This window comes from Aphis gossypii, chromosome 1, assembly GCF_020184175.1.
Source record: "Aphis gossypii isolate Hap1 chromosome 1, ASM2018417v2, whole genome shotgun sequence".
In the NCBI taxonomy this organism is placed as follows: domain Eukaryota; kingdom Metazoa; phylum Arthropoda; class Insecta; order Hemiptera; family Aphididae; genus Aphis; species Aphis gossypii.
In genome coordinates, this window is record NC_065530.1 from 50,074,231 (window position 1) to 50,094,757 (window position 20,527).

At 22.8% G+C, this 20,527-nt stretch overlaps 1 protein-coding gene across 5 annotated transcripts in view; it reads right to left on the reverse strand.

Annotated features, from left to right (window-relative positions):
• LOC114123623 (protein still life, isoform SIF type 1) overlaps positions 1–20,527 on the reverse strand; it is a 64,126-nt gene that overhangs the window by 4,992 nt on the left and 38,607 nt on the right. For all 5 annotated transcript variants that reach the window (XM_050197557.1, XM_027986666.2, XM_027986665.2 and 2 more), the window contains exons 15-22: positions 11,981–12,126; positions 3,637–3,904; positions 2,920–3,063; positions 1,756–1,938; positions 1,337–1,597; positions 692–862; positions 428–614; positions 21–299 (exon numbers count right to left, since the gene is read on the reverse strand). In XM_050197557.1, the coding sequence (XP_050053514.1) occupies positions 21–299; positions 428–614; positions 692–862; positions 1,337–1,597; positions 1,756–1,938; positions 2,920–3,063; positions 3,637–3,904; positions 11,981–12,126 (1,639 nt within the window). The remainder of the gene's footprint in view (positions 1–20; positions 300–427; positions 615–691; positions 863–1,336; positions 1,598–1,755; positions 1,939–2,919; positions 3,064–3,636; positions 3,905–11,980; positions 12,127–20,527) is intronic.

Consider the following 20,527-nt stretch of genomic DNA (forward strand, 5'->3'; position numbering starts at 1 on the left):
ATTACAATGTATACACTTACTCCACCCTGGAGCAGGTACGATTAGTCCAGATATCATTTCTTCTGAGATAACTGGTGGATCTGTCGGTGGTGGAGGACATACTAATGATTGAATTATATCATCAGTAGTCTTTGATATAATTCTTGAGCCTGAAGGTAATTGAGGAGGTTCTGTTCTAGATGATCTCATCATCATACTTAAAGAAAGTTCTTCTTGAAGAGCCGATTCCAAGTACATCATATCTAAATCACTTACTATTGCACTATTAATCACCATAATCTCATCGCCTTTAATTAAACCTACAATCAATAAATAATTTATTATTATTGTTTCATGTTTGTAATTGAAGTTTTACAGCGTAAAATATTAATTTTAAATATTTTAATTAACTGAAATTGCACTTTTATGTCTTAAAATAACTGATTACCATTTTGAATAGCAATTCCTTTGTCTTCGACGCGACTAACATAACAACAAAGTTCATCTTGTCGTTCAGCATTTTCAATTAACTCTGCTTCTACGGAAAATCCCCACATATGATCTAATGTATTTCTTTCAAGTTCTACTTGATACAGGATTTTGGCACGAACTTCGACAACTTCATGAGTATGTAACTAAATAAATATAAAAATATATTAAATAAATAAAATTAATATTATTTATGTACGTATATTTTGAATAAAAAACTTACATAAGTTTCAATACTATCAGTTCGGTGAGGAACAAAATAATTATGATCTTCCATATCCCTTCTCTTTTTTACCCTGACAAAGTGCTCCATGGGATTAAGTCCTTTTCTTGAACAAGATAATGCCAAATACTCATCAACTGTCATGCCCTCTCGTAAATGTATTTGTACCGACTATAAAATAAATTTACTTTTTATTAAGTACAAGATAAAAATATAATACAAACAATCAACATTATTTTATTATGTAAAAATCTACAGTCAATAATTTACTAAGACAAATATGAAAATAAACATTTTTTTTATAAAAACTAAATTGTAAATAAATGTAATTAAAATAAATGTAATGTAAAAAATATAATTTTTTTTAAATAATGTTTTGTTAAATTACTAAAAATTTTTATTTGATAATATATTTTAATTACTAAACTCAAGAGAAATTAATAATTAATAAATATTGGTTTTTAAAATGTTCATTAAAATAATAGGAATATTCAATATTTAAACATTAAAAATAATTTAATATTTAAATTGAATAATAGAAAAAAGTATAAATTATATTAAATTTAAAAGATATTGCTTATAAATTATATATTCAATATATATAATATATGTGATATATATATAATAATAATATTGAATATTTACTTGATTATCAGGTAAGGACACTTTGACAGTCTTTTCAGGGTCATCTCTAGATGTAGATGATTGCAATGATCTTCTACCCGAACTACTATTTGATCGAGATAAGACTGGAGCTTTTCTTTTGGTTGCGCCACGTCCAGCCAAAAGATTGTTGAGCAATGACGGAGAACGAGCGCATATAAACGCATGTAGCGAAGATACAGTAAACACACCTAATTTGTTTAGTGTAATTTTAGTGGCTCTAGATACACGCGTTAAAAGAATCTGAAATGTTACATAACGTTATTTATTTTCTTACTATTATTAATTAATTATAAGTTATATAAAAATGTATTATTAATATAATTTATCAAATAACTATTTTTACGATAAATTCTTGTACAAAAAATAATTAGATAAATAATATAGAATATTGGATGTACCTTGGGATTTGGAAGTTCACCATTTTGTAAACTAGCCATATAACATTTGAGCCGAAACTGTTCACAATGTAGTCTCTCTAAATTCTCTTCCCATGCTAAAATTTGCTTTTTTATTTGTTCTTTAGTGTCTGGATCTGTTAACATTTCTACTTCTACTTCAGCCATGTGTTTGAGTTTTTGATCCTGTTGAAAATTAATTGTTATTATTATCAGATGTTAACATTATCTATATATTATTATTAAAGTTAAAATTACATATTTTAAATTTTAAATAATATACTTATAGCCATATTATTTTTGTATTTTAAAATTAAAACTAGCTTATTAAACAAAATACATTTCTTTATAAATAGATTACTAAGTGCCATTAAACAAAACTTATAACCATTCTAATTACATAGTATAGAAATACGGCTACATAATATCATTTATTATAAATATTAAATAGTAATATATACTCAATGAAAGTACTTGAAACATATGTTTGTTGTACATGAAATATTTATGTAACTTCAAAACGAATACTAAAGAAGGTCATTTAAAATATTTTATGTATTTAAATATTTGATCAATCGTAAATACTCATATAAACGTTTATTAATCAAGCTTGATAATATGTAATTAAGTGGTTCTTAATAGAATTAATCAAATGTTAAATGTTAAATTATATTTATATAGGTATACTAAAAACAAAAACAAAAATAAAAATTAATTCAATAATAAATAAGAACTGATAATCAAGAATATACCGATAACAATATTGATTAGAAGTTTTAGTATAATATTCGGTTTGTATTTGAGTTTTTAATTGCATAATTAAGCGATAGGTATACATTTCAGTGATACCTTAACATAACTATGTACAATTGTCAGTGTGGTATCTACTAAGATTACAAACTTACCTATTATACGTAATTATTATTAAATACTGTTAAACTGCATTAAAAAAATTATATTTTTTGTTATACGTCATAAAAATATAAAAAATATAAAAATGTAAAGGTAAAACACAAGATATAATTGTGCTGTGTAATTGTAAAAAGTGTAGTGATAAAAATTACAATATTGTTATTATTTCATATTATTCTTTATTACATTTAAGTAACTTCGAATAAATGAATTAATATTTTTCTGAAATTAAATTAAACATTTTAAAATACAAACCGCATCCACTTGTTTTTCAATTCTGTAAATTTCTTCTTGTAATAAATGTAGTGTTCCTATTTTTCCTCTATGCCTGGCAAATGCTGCGCCACATGCAGAATGTATACTGTTCACCCAATTTTCCAATTCTACTTGACAAGGTGCCTGAAAACAATACAGATAATTTAGATTTTTTTATATTACTTAATAAATTAATTTGTTCTGTGAATGTTTTTTGTGTTTTTTTTATTTATTAATATTTGCTTACATTTTTTAACATACTCTATATACTGTCATATTTTTAGTTGTGATTTTCAAAATTTGTGAAAATAAACGTTTGTGTTTATATAATATAAATATAAAATATTTGCCATTTTTTTATATTTTGAATAATAAGCATTGTATATGTGCTAGTGGTGAAAAGCCTAAATAATCTATGTCAACCTCAATGATCAAATTCTAATCACGTCTAGGTATATTATTTTTTTTTGTGCAAGTATGATTAAAAAAAAACTTTGTATCTAATTTAAAACAAACGTAGAAGATCAGATTAACTAACCAACTGAGTTTCTAAACTTTTGATTACATCGAACAACTATTTTATACTTCCAGAAAATAAATACTTTTTCATCCTGCTAAAATATATATATCATAATATTTACCAATATATAATTCAATACAAATTGTTTTTTCTTTTTTAGTTATCATTAAATAGAAACATTTTTTGTCTTAACATACCTGAAATAAATAGGCGTCTCCAAAAGCTGTACTTAAACAAAAAATATAATCTCTCTTCGGGTGTTCTGGAATAGGTTGCATGATCGCTCCATCAACAATTATAAGGTGCTTTGGAGCTGCTTCTACACTTCGGCCTTCTCTAGAATCGCATGGATAAAACAGTAATGTAGTACCTTTAAGGCACACCCAATAACCTTTCCAGCCTCTTTTTCTAGCAAGTTCAATTTGGTGCTTTTTCCGTAATAACCATTTTTTTACGCTCAAAAACCTAAATTTGAAAAACCAACAGATTAAATTATAGTTAAATTTTACAATTCATCATAAGATTTAACTACAATAATTTTAAATAAAATTCCCCAAGTACTAAGTATATTTATATATTTAATATATTACAATAGTATAGGTAAGTGTTTTTATTTTTTGATATTTCCTGTTAACAAACAATACATTTTTTTTTTTTTTTTTTAAAGGCTATGACTTTATTATATTTTATTTTTTCATAATATATCTATAAAATATAGTAGCCGCTCCAAATGGAACAAAGGCAGTATAAAGGTAAATGAGTGGCTCTCATTGAGTGAAGGCTACTTAAGACTAAACTGATTTTACCATAGCGTGTCAAGATATTCACCATTACAATGTTACAAAACAATTTTAGAAGTGGTGTTATAGTGAAGAGGAGATACTAGGGTGGCCATATTTATATATAAAAAAAGGAAAAACTCTAAAAATGTTGTTTAATAATTTTTATTTTTCAAAGATATTTTGGAGATAACAGTTCACATGCCTGTTACACGAAGTGAGATACTAGAAAAGGTTTAAATCGTGTGGGTTCAAAAGTATAAATTATTATACTGTGCAATACGACAAAATTTATGTTTTATATGCTGATCGCTGACAATGATTATTAGCACACATCACTCATTCCACGAACATTGTTGTTTATAACTTTGGTTTTGAAATAGAACGAACTGTAAAAGTATTGTTATTCAATTGTTTTGTACAGAGATTTTATCTTTTACGCATATTTTATAATACATAGAAAACGGAAAAAAAGCTTCTTGTTCGAAGTTAATCCAAAAGCATCCAACTTAAGTGTCCGATAATTTATTTTTTCAATTCAAAATATACTTATAAAATTACTTGAATCTGAAATTATTTTACTTAATATATAATATACCAGTTATACCTATTATACCTATGATAAATTAAGTTTTTTTTTAAATTTTATTTATAAACATTTAATTTAATTTCGTATTTAATTCTGAATATATTAAAATAAAAACGGCGAATTGAAAATAAAATACACAAATGTTTCTATATTTAATGTTATAGGTTTTAATTAAAATATTTTAAATCATGGAATTTTACTTAAGCTTTATGACTTTATTTATTGTGTTATTGTTACACTTATACAAAAAATACAAATATAAAAGTAATAACTCATTAGGTAGGTACGTCAAATTTTCAAGTAGAAATATCCCAATAAAAATCTTTAAACATTGTTTTTTACAAGTTTGTATATAAAAAAAGTTGAAAAGTCGTCATTTCAAATATAATATTGTATATAAATCTATAATTGCATAGCAACGTAGTTTTAGTAGCGTTGAAGAAAATAGTCTATATTTTCATTGCAATGGTATACATATACTAAGTAATCCATAAAAAATAAATGTATATAAATGTAAAGAGAAAGAGCGAGAGAGAGAGATTCAATAAGAAAGAGAGGGAATGAGGAGACTGAGACATACAATATTCTACACAACATCAGTTTAGTGGTTTCTATAGTCAATACTACATGAAATAAATCGAAATCAAACCCTCTGAAATTGACATAATGTATATATTATGTACATATATATATAAGCTCTAAAATTTATGAATTACTGTCAAAAGTATATACAATATATTTTTTTAATGATTGAATGACAACAAGCATTACATACATACATTTATAAATTACCTATTTGTATGATATTTGTATGATTATAAGTTAAAAAACAACATTATTTATTATTTACTTTTATATAATAAAATTCAACAGCAATATAATATTGTATTTTGATTATTATTAGTTATTATTATATTTATTATAAATTAGCAGCTTTATTATGTGTAAATCAATAAACATTATATTTAAAGTGTTATAGGTATTTATTAATTATTATATTAAAAACATATTTACTATAGTATTTTTATTTCTTATTTAATTGTTGAGCGTTATTTGATAAGGTTATTGTTACTCCGATTTAAAAAAAAAAAACAAAAAATATTAATAAAACTTTGCATAATTTTTTTTCAAACATTTATCAATATAATAAAGTATGTATATTGTATATGTAGTAGAATAATATTCCTAACATATCTGAATTATATCAATTTAAAATCTCCAAGGTATTAGAGATAATTTTTATTTATAGGACCACTTTTTAAATATTGTTTATTTCGTTGATTCTAAAATCATTTTTAAAAATAAAGTATTTTAATTTATGTTATTAACCGCGCGATACGTGTTACTTATACCGTATATGTAGATAATATAATAATATATTGATGACTAAATATCTTATATTATTATTGTAGTGTATTGAATATTGACAAATAAATATAAAATATATCAATTATATAACTTCTCTATACAATTATGATAAGTTTCGTATTATTGTGTTAATAATATTTATCATAAATAATAATTGAAATTTGTTTAAGAAAATATAATCAACAAAGTGACTTAACAAAAGTTTAGAAAAAAAAATAAAAATATTCACAGTAATTTATCTTTGATTATTTTTTCGTTATGCTGTATTTATAAATATATTACCTAAGACAAATAAATTAAATAATTTTATCAAGAATATTTTATTTCATGAAAATATATATATCCAATAAGAAATAACTCAAAAATAATGCACAGTATATACCACCACTCTTTGTATATATTTATAAAAATAAATATAAGTAATAATCATATAATTTAAATACACTAAAATATTAAATTATTTCTTAATTAGTACCTACATCAAAATTATTATATACAATTAAACCTTTTAAAAAACAATTATATATATTATTTAAAGGTACATAAGTAAAATGTTTATTGTTTATCAAAGAAACAAATTAGGAGAGCCCATTCAGTGAGAGTGCTAAATAGTAAATTTCCGGTTAATAAAAATTTTGTTTTTATCTGAATAAATTATTTACAATCTATGTAATATCATGCATATTAAGTAAATGTGATGATAAAAAGAAAGTTTATAGTTAATTAATATTCATATTATTTATTAATTAAATATTAAAACGAAACATTTTACTGCATAAAAATCAAACTCTGTTTTGGCAAAGTTTAAAATTTTACATAACTAGAAATAATTAATATATACTACAAAATAAGAACTATAGATTACTTATTAACTCTTGAAAAACATAATAAAAAACAGTACACAGTAAGATACACCTAATTGGATATCTATAGTTGCTTAAAATACTAATATAACACATACAGTCACAACTATTTTATGCACCTTATGTAACTTTCGAGTCTAGATTAATTATTTCTACTAATACAAAATAAAAATAAAATGAAATGAAACTGATAATGATAGTTATCTAATGATATCGATTTTTTTCCTTCCATCTTTCGTTTATACACTGTCATTACGTAATAACAATTGTTACAGAAATTTCGAAACGAAATAAATGAGGCTTATGATGGAAGTTGAAATTGAACAAACTAATTTTCAAAATCTCAAGGTGACGCCGAACCCACAGTATTCATCTTTGTCTTACAAACGTACAACACAACAAATCTGAGAAACCTGAGTATGAAATGTAAAAATGACGTAAAATGATGATACTACATATATATAATATGCATTTAATAGGTAATAAGAAAAAATATTACATATTATAGTGTATGACAGAAAAATATTAAGAACAAATAGCAGCAACAAAATCTTTCTAAAAAACTATAGTATGTAAATGACTAATAGCGGTCACATAAATTAACATAAATAGATGACTGTTTTATTACAACTTCAAAATTTAAATAACTTTATGAGAATTCAATAATAGAATAAATTAAGAAAAAATAAATTATATAATAGTATTACATTTTTTTTTTTTTTACTAATTAATTAAATATATATTATAAATAGTAAATACTTATTGCATTTCGTCACTAGATTAGATGTGAAAAAAATATTTTAAGAAAATTTATTAAATTATTTTATGTTAAAGTATTTTTGGATAAACTATACCTGGTACACTTTTATGAAGTTATGGTATTAAAATTTGTTATGCGTGTAATTATGTTTTTACAACTTCTTAGATCTGTCAATATATTTAAAGTTCAATAAAACTGATTTTTAAACTTCAGAAAAAAGCTCATTATAAAATGTGCGATTTGAATATATATGGACTTTTTAAATAAATTCTTCAAGTTATCTTAAAATTCATTTTTAACTATTTTATAATACTTTTACAACGAAAAATTATTTTTGTACCATTTATTAATTTTTTTATTTATCTTGTTAATAGAAATATGATATTAAATGATTTAAATGGTCTTATAAATTTATTTTATTTTATTCGATAAATAGATTGTTCCATTCAGTTTATGTATTTGTTTTCTATAAAAGCAAAATTATATTTATTATGAAATAGAATTAATCTTTGACTTTTGTTCTAAATAAGAATGGTAGTTCTAGAGATTTAAATCATTAATTTAACATTTGGGCACATGTAATCAATATATTTGTGGAAACTTGAAACTATATACTTGGTAGTATTCCAAATGAAAAAAATAGAAGAAAAAATGTACCTAATACTTAAAAGCGTCTGTTCACGCCGAGACTGGCGTCTTATCCGTTATTTATGAACGACGGCACTAAGAAGAAACTGTTTTATTACTATGACCCCGTTCCATTTCAAGAACTTTATTCCTCTCCTATAGATCAGGTTAGCCCCCAAAAGTTTTTCAGACGGTTTGTCTTTTTCTATTTTGGAGAAGTAAAAATTGAATTGTGTAAAAGCAAATTAATTGAATTCAAAACTATAATCTTAAACTGTATTTTTGTACTGTATTTTTATTACACATAAGGAACTTAAACTCATGATTTGTTGTACAACAACTTTAAGTAACCCTTAACTAAAAGACATTATAGAAAGTATTCCACCAAACATTATTGTATACATTTAGTTTTGAATGAAGAAGTAATGATATTACCTAATAATGCTTTCCTCTACTGCTCTACTAATTAAAAATACACTTGTTATTGTAAAATTGAATTGAATGTATCTGTATTCTACATAATATGAAAAAGAACCCTTATTAAAGGACATTTATTTCACTCAGAAAGGCATAGTCAAGTTTTTTTTTTGAAAATAAATTTCATATTTTATAACTGTATATAGAATAAAACGTGACAATAATATAACACATTTTTTTTTTTTTTGTTAACGTATTGTAGAAATATGTATGATATAGAACCATTAATTATAAATACTAGTATTTATAATCAATTATAGAACATAAACATTCAATAATATTTCACATTTTGTAGTTTTGAAGTAGATTTTAAGTCACATTATTTTTAAAATTATTAATATAAATTATATGAAATAGTTTAACAACTTGCTAATTATTAGTTGTATATAAATAAATATATACTATTGTAGAACATTAAAAATAAAATATAATATATAAATTTATAGTTATTATTAGATTTCGACCAATTTGTGGAAATTTTAATATTTTTTGTGGGTTACACGTGTGTTTAAAAAAAATAATTTAAAATTATACTTTATGATTCATTATTATAGAAAATGCAAAATTTAAAATTTAAATGAACAAATATTGAAATATGTTAATTTATCTACCTACTAATTTTGTATTATGCAATGTGCATCATTATTAATTCAAAATAGTCTATTTAAATAATGTGCTTATGTATTTAATTATTGTTAAATACATACAAAACAGAAACACTATTATTTTTCTTTGAAACATAAATAGTTATATAGTAACAATTATTATATATTATACATTATATTATATTTTATAGACATCTATAAAATATAAAATATTTTTATTGCATTATAATTCTCATAGTGACCTTGAGAAGCTTAAAAGATACATTTAGATAATTTAAATACAATTCAGTAAGGGTCTTGGTTCATCAGTAACATAAATCAATACAAAATGTTATGTTCAACATCAACGTAATTACGACAATTATTTAGTTGTTATGATTGTAAAAGTAACATAAAATTAAATGAATATTTTTCATTCAATTTAACATTCGAGTTTATTAGTTATTGATTTTAATATTTACTGAAACTTCGTTTAGCATCACATAATGATAATATAATGAGTAATTCTTCAGGCATTAATCGTTATTTAATTCCTCGTCCTCAATACCATTGTTTAATGCATTAAATATTATTAAAATGTGTTCAATATCTCTTGTTGTGTTTGGGTATATTAATATTTTATTTAAAATTTTCAAATGTGAAAGAAAAACTTGTAGATAGGAGTTTTCAGTAAGAAAATGTATTTCAAATTATTTGAAAATAAATTTATTTAAATCATACTTCTAAACCTAAGGGCTTAGATATTACTTATCTTATAAGTTATAATAATAATTTATAAGTTTTTCAAATATTCATCAATATATATTATAAGGTTAATTAAAAATTTAAAACTGATTATTATTAAACAATATCATAAAATGATTATGCATGAAATTATTGGTTATGGTTAGTACTAAAATTAGTTTATTAAATGTGTTAATTGATCTTTAATTGGTCTTTGAACACTCATATTGACTTTTGAATAATTCAAATTTTAATTGGATGTAAACTGATGGATAAGTATTTTAATAATCTAAAATAATAAAATCGCACAACCATTAAGAAAATAGTTGAATCTATTATCTCATAATACCTATATAAGTATTATTATTACTTATTTTGTATTTAAACAAAAAAGTTATTAGTGTAATCATAAAAAACAAAATAATAATTATTATTATTCATCACAAAATATTATATATGATAATAATTACATTTAATATAAAACATTAAAAAATATTATACATTATACAGCATGATTTACCAAACATGCTCATCCTATTTTTCTTTCAATAATTAATTTATTAAAATTTTAATTTTTATAGTTTTTAAGCATACTTAAAGATCATATTTTATAAAAATTAGATTTTTATACTATTTAAGAAGTATCTTATAACAACACCAATTTATTTTTTTCGAACGAAAATAAACTTTTTTTTCTGTTTATTGTCAATTAAATGACTTTTGATAATTTGTTAAGTAATTCACATCTTCTGAATTAAAATTCAAAATAGTAATTTTTGAGTTTCTTAGAACAATGATAATGGATCTGAAAGTTACAAAAGCCATTATAATTTAAAAAATTAATAATTTATATTTATACTTCAAAATTTTATAATTTGTAAATATAGTCTAAATATATTAAGTATAAGAGTTTTACTTTAGATAAATAAAAATTTAAAATAAAATCATTTGTTTAACAATTTATTGAAAACGGTTTATTTTTATTAGGAAAAGAGTAGTTTAAATTTTATATAACACTCCTTAAATAGTATAAAATCTATATATTATATAATTAAAAATGTAGTTTTTATGAAAATGTCAAATTTTCAAAAATTAAATTTGAATAAATTCATAACTAAAGGATAAAATAGTATGAGTAAACTTGGTGTATGACAATGTCTATACAATTTTTTATTAGGTTTTTCTTAAACTTTAAAGAAATAATGAATAACTTATAAAATCTGGTCTCTTTAAAATTATAAAGTACTTTAACGAGACTAATATGTAGGATGTATACAGACAATATATGATTTTATTGGTGCATTCCTGCAAAACAACTTTGAACTTATGTAATACACAACTTAGCAATTAAAATTTGATTGAAAACTAAAAAATTTTCAGGGTTTAAATTTGAAAATCAGTCAAGTTTAATAGTTAATTAAGTATGATTTATTTTATTTATTCAGCTTTTAGTCGTTGAACAACTACAATATCTGCAGTTATATCCATATTATGTAACTATGTATATAATATTGATACTACGTTTAAGATATTAATAAACTCAAAATATTGTAATAACTATATTGCAAGTATAGTAGGTTCTGTTTGTATAACATACCTATTTTATCATCCTACAATATTATTTATATAGTGATACTCACCTAACCGGTGAGGTTAGATATGCATCTGGTTTATGTTTACTAAGATGTGATTTTAATCTCAAAAAATATCTAAAGAAACGCCTTTTTTTTACATAGGTATATTTACTTACCCTGCTTTTCTGACAGCTCCTGTGCAATTAAACGAGGCAGCTGCAGTCCCTGTTTGTTTACCCCGGTATGGTGAATTTTGAGTGCTCTCTGCATCGTCTTCGTCGCTGATAGCGGTTGTCAAAGACATACGATCATCGTCTGATATCTGTAAAAAGCAATTAAAATGAACTAAAATGATTAATGGGTAGGTATAAAAGATGCATTTTTCACTTTAATTGAAAAATATGGATTGGCTTAGCTAATTTATCCAGAATAACTTCAAGAACCAAAAAGCCATTTTAAGGAAAGCAAAAAATGTATAGGTACGATAAATTATTTAATCGTATTTTACTTATCATATACATGTATATTATGCATAAATAGATACAATTATATGTTAAGTAGTAGTAAAATTAAATTAAATGTTCAATTTAGTTATTTGTTTAACCATTGACCACTGCCTAAATGTGCTTACTCCAATTTAAAATGATATTTGCATTTTAAAAGTAACTCTATCTAATATTTATCTATAGGTATATTAAATAATTTTGACTGAGTTCAATTGAATACATATTTTAATAACATATTTTTACAAATACGATTAAGGACAATTATATGTTTTAGATTTAATTAATAAAATATTTAAAAAAATTGCTGTTCCATTATAAAGAGTGAAACATATCAAAATATATCTAGTATCCACACAATAATAGTTGAAAAGATATTCCAAACGAATAACTGCAATATATATTTTTAAGATTTTAATTGTTTTTAAAAATATTTTAAGGATTTCGGTTTTCAACAACAATAATATGCTATTAATATAAAGTGAAAAGATTCGCACAAAAAGAAAAATTTAAGATGTTTTGTTAATACAGTTCATTAATATTATCATTATTATTATTTATCATATATTTATATATTATATTTTATAATGTACTATAAAAAATATGTTTTATTAATTCAAAGAACTAATATTATCATGAGATCATAGTTTAAGCTTATAAAAAATTATCAGAGAAAAATTTGCCAACTTTTAAAAAATAATTATAAGAAATTAGAATACCTAATAAGTCATTAGTAATGAAATTATAGGCACTAGTGTAAATACTACAATTGCATTTAAAGATTTACTATAATTAAGAAAACACTATAAATTACAAATTTTTAACTTGAAATATCTTATATTAAGGCTAACACTTATAAATATTTAAATTAAAAATATTTCATTAGTTTTTTAGAAAATAAGAAAAACCAACAATTTCAATATACCTATAATTTAATTCAAAAATTCCCCTGTTTACTGAATAAGTACTATGTCGGCTCAAGTTCAGATAAAATAAAAAAAAATATGAAACTTTTGATAATATACTTATTTCACCCTAAACTTACTCATGGATAGATATATAATTAAAAAGCCGGAAGACACTAGGAAATGGAAACTAATCTCTCTTCATTTATTAATTCAATAGCGTGTTGTTATATCAAATTTAAAAGAAATGATAAATCATTGTATTTGAAAAAAGATTCTAAGAAGTTAAAATCGTCTTTGCTAATATTTCTTCAATGTTTTTCAGTATTTGTTCATATACTTAAAAAAATTACTAAGACAAATCGAAAAATAATCTATTAAAGTCCCATCTATGTATAATGTATAGATTGTAAATGTTGAACTATCATAGTTTTATACTAATAGCTAGTATAAAATAATAAAAAAAAAAAAGTCCCATCTACACTTTATTTCCTATTTATAAACTACTCTGTGCAATTCTTTGAGCACTCTTTCTATTCCAAAGATTAAAGTCAAAAAAATAAAATAGAATAAAAATATTCATCATTTGAAAAACAATATCATTTTTCCATCACATATTTGAAAATTAAAATTAAACAAAACAGGTCTCTTATAATAAACTAAAAATAGAACATAATATATAAATAAATTCTAATAATTTAAAAGTTAGAATAATATTATATTATACTTAAGAAAAATTATGAAAGTTCTCGGTGTCAAGTTTTTGTTGGTAAAAAAATGTTAGTAAAAATTCAATTAAAATTAAAAATTTTTAACTAAGAATTATTGCTATAGGTAAATCAATAATATACAATAAACCTATAACTTATATTTTTCTAAATTTATTGTATTTTTATTTTTATTCAGTGACTTTTTTTTTTCAATGATTAAAATATAGCTAGATAAAAAATTATTTTTGTTTCTTTTTATAATATGTTTAATCTAAACAAGTTTAAGTTAAAAGTAAATAGTTTAATATTTAATATTAACATCTAAATTTAAAATAAAAAAAAAATGTATTAAAGTAGATGTTATTTTTTTATTATTCTAAGATAATGGCTAATTATATTATACGAGAAAAAGTTACGAATTTTTAGATTCATGAGGAGCGTTATTACTTATTTGTTTAATAATGATGAATATTTTTTTTTAGTGTGTATCTAGATACTTTTTATAGCAAAATAATTCTTAAATATATAACATTGAGGGTCTAGTTTATAACTTAAGAGTGAAAGATAATGCATTTTCAGTTCTATTCTAAATCATAGAAGTAAAAAAATTAATAAATCTGAATATTTGTCAATACCAACATTACATTAAATTGATTTTGTTTTTGATATAATTCAAAAGGAAAAACCGAATAAACGTCTTGATATTTTCACCAAATATTTGTATGAGCGTTTTCTTGACACGAAATACTTTTAAAATTATGTTTACTCTTATGGAGCTGTTTATAATCATAAATTTTTTGTGTTTCTTTCGTTTATGGCAAAAAATATTTTCTTCTAATCAAAAACTAAACATTTTATACATGGTTCCTATTCCGTACTCAGCAATGTACTTTTTACAATTACATAAACATTTTAAAAACCATGTCATAATTTTTTAGTTTTTATAAGCATTTGAAGTATACATTTTTATGTACTTTATCCTATTTCTTCTAATTAATTTTTATTTTTAATAGGTAACAGCCTTTTTTAACATTTTTTTTTTATAAAAATCCTTAAAAGAATTGAAAAAGCATCGTACTACATTCGTTAATATGTATATTAATACATTATGTAGTACGCTATATAATAAACCATTATTTATTTATTAAAAATGGAGATAATTTATTTATTTTTCATACAATATCGAAGAAATATGATTTTTCTTATAATTCAATAATTAGATTTAATATTGCCAAATTTTTTTGAAAATTTCTTAGAATCAGTATTATATATTTAAAACATAGTTCATTTGAACATATTATTAACGAACAACGTGGTTTTTATAAGTCGAAATCTACTGACACTAATCTTAATACTTATTATATACTATTCCTTCCATTTTATGTAATTTCTAATGACCAATGCTTATCATTACTAAAATTATCAACATTATTTAATGTATTTCGGACTTTTCACAGATAAGTCATCTTTCTCCATTGTATTTTTACTTAATTTCTATAAATAAATTAAAACATAAATTTAAAAAGTTTTTTAAAAGGTATATTCAAATTTTATACATTTGTAAATGTTAACTATTTTAAACTCTTTGCTTCAGTAAATACCCCGAAAGACTGTTTATGAATTCAGAGTTATATGTATTTAATATTTATATTTAAATAGTGCAGGTGTTTCTGTGTTAGTGTACTACTATATTAAAAAGTCCAAATACTATTTTAAAATAGAATATTTTTAAATACATAAAATAATCTTTGATTGCACTATATCTATTAATTGCCAGTCATAATTTTGACAAAATAAAAGATTTGGGTATCATTCTAACCAAGATTCTATCTTTTAAATCGCATATAAACTTAATTGATTGTAAGGCACTAAAATATCTTTTAGATTTATTTAATGCAATAATTTTTAAAATTCTAAGGTATTAACTACTTAAAAATATTATATTTAGGACTAATCTGTTAGTTATTTAAGTTTGAATTCTGGTCGATGTTGACATAGAATTGACTGAATTGAGTCACCAGCAAATAAGCGTACAATAGTTGATGTAACATTTATATTATGCAAATTTATCAATTTATAACTACTCAGATTTATTAGCAAAAAAGTAAAATAAAAAGTCACTTTCTTAATTTCCAGTTTATTTTCCATCGATCAGACTTTATATCCAAGTAATTATATTATATGTAATACCTATAAATCGTATTAATCCAGCAACAAAATTAAAAATTTTGATTTAAGCCATCTTTATTTTGGCGATCATTATATTACATACCTACTAATGTTAATATTAATTATATTAAGTAATATATTTTACGAGTATTGTACCATACATTCATATAATGTATATTTTATATTTTTATTTTTTTTTTTTTAGTAATAATATTTTCTCTCAAAACGGTAGAACTCCATATTTTATTAGCTGTTATTTATTATGAAATTATATTAGAAATTAAACGTGTATTTAATACATAGCACTCCTGTCCGACAGGCGCCGTTGTATGTGAAATACCTATAGACTCGCACCACGCTAGTTGTAATAACTAATAACTATATGTACGTACGTCACAGTGTCTATACTCTATATGTATATTAGTATATCTACAATGTACTATGTACACTGCATACATACATGTATCGGTTACAAGACAAAATGCTGCGGGATAGGGGTGTTTTCGGGGATTATCGTTTCAACGACTCTGCCAGGATATTATGCAAAATATGTATTATGTACCCTCTTTGTGTTCTATATTTAGAACTATTTGGATACATGTATGTATACATATTAATATTATGTTAGTATATGTATCGTTTGGTGTTATTTTTAATATATTTTTTTATCAATTACAATACAAACTGTCAACATTGCATCGTTATTACCTAACGGTAAGCTTTTACATATTATTGCGTCATCAGTGATACAGTATCCTGTAGTTGTTACTTGTTTCGTAATCCCATTTGCACAAATATTGTGAGCAAAAAATATGAACAACTCGGACGAGGGTCAATGAGTCGTCATAATATACAATATAAAATAAAATAATCCAACTAGTGCTTTCAAACACATATAACTTAGTACTTAAAACATATTTTTAAGTGGGTTAGCGAAACATGAAATCATAATCTGGGACATAAGTTACTCTGAATCGTGTATTTTATGAATTTTAACCTGTTATTTTTTAAATTAGAACTTCTATTCTTAATACATTTTTAATTAGTCAAATTTTTCCAAATTATTTCAATACATCAATTTGTTTCTAAATTTAAAATTTTCCAAATAAGAGATAATCAAATGTGTTGTTGAAATTTAAGCAAAATAAACGTATTGTTAAAATATCGAATAAATGTAGAATTTGGCTTTTTTTTTATCTTGATAGCAAAAAATACATTAAGTTTATTATGAAAGTAATAACATTTGATTTATTGAAACACAAAAATAACTAATAAACAATTTCTTGAATAATAACCGAGTTATTTAATTTGATGAATTCTGATTAAGTAGTTTTTTAGATTTCAGTTACAATATAAACTATATAAAAGATAATATATCAACGAACAAATACAAAATTACCTACTATATTCTAGGAAAGCAAGGAAATATTAGTGATCGACGGTCGAATAAAATAACTATTCTTATCTCTGACCTCGCCGTCTACAATGAGTGTACATAAATATAACAAAATATATTTCATATTATATATATTATGCATCAAGCATACAAATTCTATATTATGTAAACCATATAATATATATAAATATATTTAGATTTAGATTTCGCATTTTTGATTTGTTCGTTAACAACCGTGTATCATCTCTTATTCGCTCCGTCAAGTCTAAATATTAATACTGTCGTTGCCAACAACTGGAAAATCTATCGCCACAGCTGTCGTACAACCCTCGTGGTGATGTACAACATTTTATATACGTGTGTCTGTTTGTGTATTTTCAGTGGGGGTGGTCTCACAGCCTCGCGGGATTCATCGGAGCCTCCGGGTCGGGAGTCGTTAAATATTCACCGAATCATCACGCGCCGCGATGACACACATTCAACCTTCGCATCAATATTCGTTCACGTCTAGGGACTTCTGACGTAAATTCACATCTCTACCACCGTCAAAGTATGGTGTACGTTTACCTTGGTCTGTTTATGTACGCAAATGCCTAGATTATATAGATATACCAGGAATGGGAAACTCAAAGTTAATAAAAATTTTAGAACTATAAAATCTATAAAGTAGAGCATAAAAAAGCAAAAAAATAGTTTTATGGACAAATTTTAAACGGCATGTCATGAAAATACAACAAAACTGACAAATACAATTGAATAAAAACCTACTATCCACTTTATCAGCACTAAATAAATATTTAGAAATGACTAGTAATTTAGTTCCAGTTTAATATAAGATAAGAATTAATACCTATAATCTACGAACAATGTAATTTGTAGATAAAATATATAAGGTATTATTCTTAAATTTTATGAATTAATTTTTATTTTAAAATTTGAAAATAAAACATGAACCAGATAAAAATTATACCCGTGACAGACATGGCCCATGAGCCACCAGTTGCCATCCCTGGTTTATACTATTATCTATAATCACAGTGGTGTCCCTCATACAGCCGTCTAGTTCACTACTTCGTATCTAACATATTCACCGTGACTACATCATAGCCCCCATACGACCTATCACTGCAAATATATATATATATATATATATGTATTTAACAACTATTCAGCCATTATAATTGATAGACATACAGGCGGACTGAATATAATACAGCGTCTAAGTTATTGTGTTCGATTGAATTGGATTAGAAATGCAAATTCGTAAAACCCAAAATTGCATGATTCTAATGTAAAAAAAAAATAATATCTGTGCGGAATTTAGAACACCTTAATTTGCCCAAGAGTAATGATAATAACACTAAAATAAATAGTTAGTTATTGAACTATCAAATATTTATGATTATTTCATGGTAGTAAAATAATACTGAATGTTTTTACGATTCAATAGCACTTAACCATATCAAAAATTGAAATTTCGAGTTTTTATTTACTTTTAAGGCAAACGAAAATTTTAAAAATTACAATAATATTAAGCTAGGATGATTCTATGTAACTTTTGTAGCATTCTGTACATTTTTATACGACAATTAAAATTTTATATTGAAAAGTATATATATAATTAAAATATTGGTATTCTTAAAAATACGTTCAACTCCCCGCTAAGTAACCAATAAAGAAATATTATTACTTAGTATTATTAATCGATTATTAATGTATTATTCAAATATGGTTAAAATAAACTATCATAATGACAGAAATATAAAATTAAATATATTATGAAAACCTAAAACATGATAAAAGAAAATACAATAAATATTTTCGTTTTATTGTTATTTTATTTATTTGTCTTGTTGTTTTATTTTAAGAAACTTAGACTGTGGGGGTAGCTATTGAATATTTTATTTTAAATTACTTTTATTTATTTATAATATTTTTTTAGTAAGGGTAGTTCAATCTTGAAAAAAAAAATGAAATTATTTAACCGAATAAACAATAAAGTTAGAGGTGCGTTAAACTGAAAAGAAAATAACAATACAATTAATTTAATGAGTATAATAAATGATTAAATAATTAAATAATGGTTAGATTTATTACTCTTTTACGACCTTAAAGTATATTAAAAAATTATGTAAAAAGTTAAAATGTTATTTATTAACATTTTATTAATTTTTATCAACATTAATAAAAACTTAATTTTGAGAGTATTATAAGAACTAAAATTACTCATAAATGTTTAGTAATAAACTATTATCATTTTTAATCATTTCCAATACGATAAAGTTTATTAACTCAGTATAAATATTAATTCTAAATAATTATTTTTAATGTACGACTGGTAAAATATAAACAATCACTATGAAATTTATATGAATATTTTATTTTAAGACAATTAAAAATATACTATTGAGATAAACTGTATATAACGATATTAACATTTTAAATATACAATATATATATATTTAAAATAACTCTACATTATAAAGACGGTAATGCATTTTTAATGTTTTTCAAGTTAAGCCAAAAATACTGTATTTTCATTAGTATTAATACTTAGTAGTAAAACACCGTTGTAATATTTAATGTATAAACCGTTCATAAACCATTTTTCGCGTTAACGAAATAATTTTAATATTCAAATAAGTTTGTAGTATATTTGTAAATTATTTGAATTGTTTTTGTTCTATTCTTGTAGCAATAATTACAAATCAAAATATCAATTTTAAGTTTGACCTATATATTCCATGAAATTAAAAGATAATATAAGAATTCAGATAAGATTAAAATTTGAAACAATTTTATTTTTACTTTCATTTAAATAAATATTTTCAAAATTTATTAAAACCACCTAAAATTGCTAAGTAAATCGCATGAAGTCTATGATCCATTAAAAATAATTTGTACAAAAAATAAGTTAGCTTTAGCGTGCCTAATTGTCACCTAATGTTATTTCAGTCGTTTATTTTTGTTATTTTATTTTTTTAATTAATAAGAAGTAATAATATTTAATAAAAGTATGGTAACACGGCGTGTTGATTAG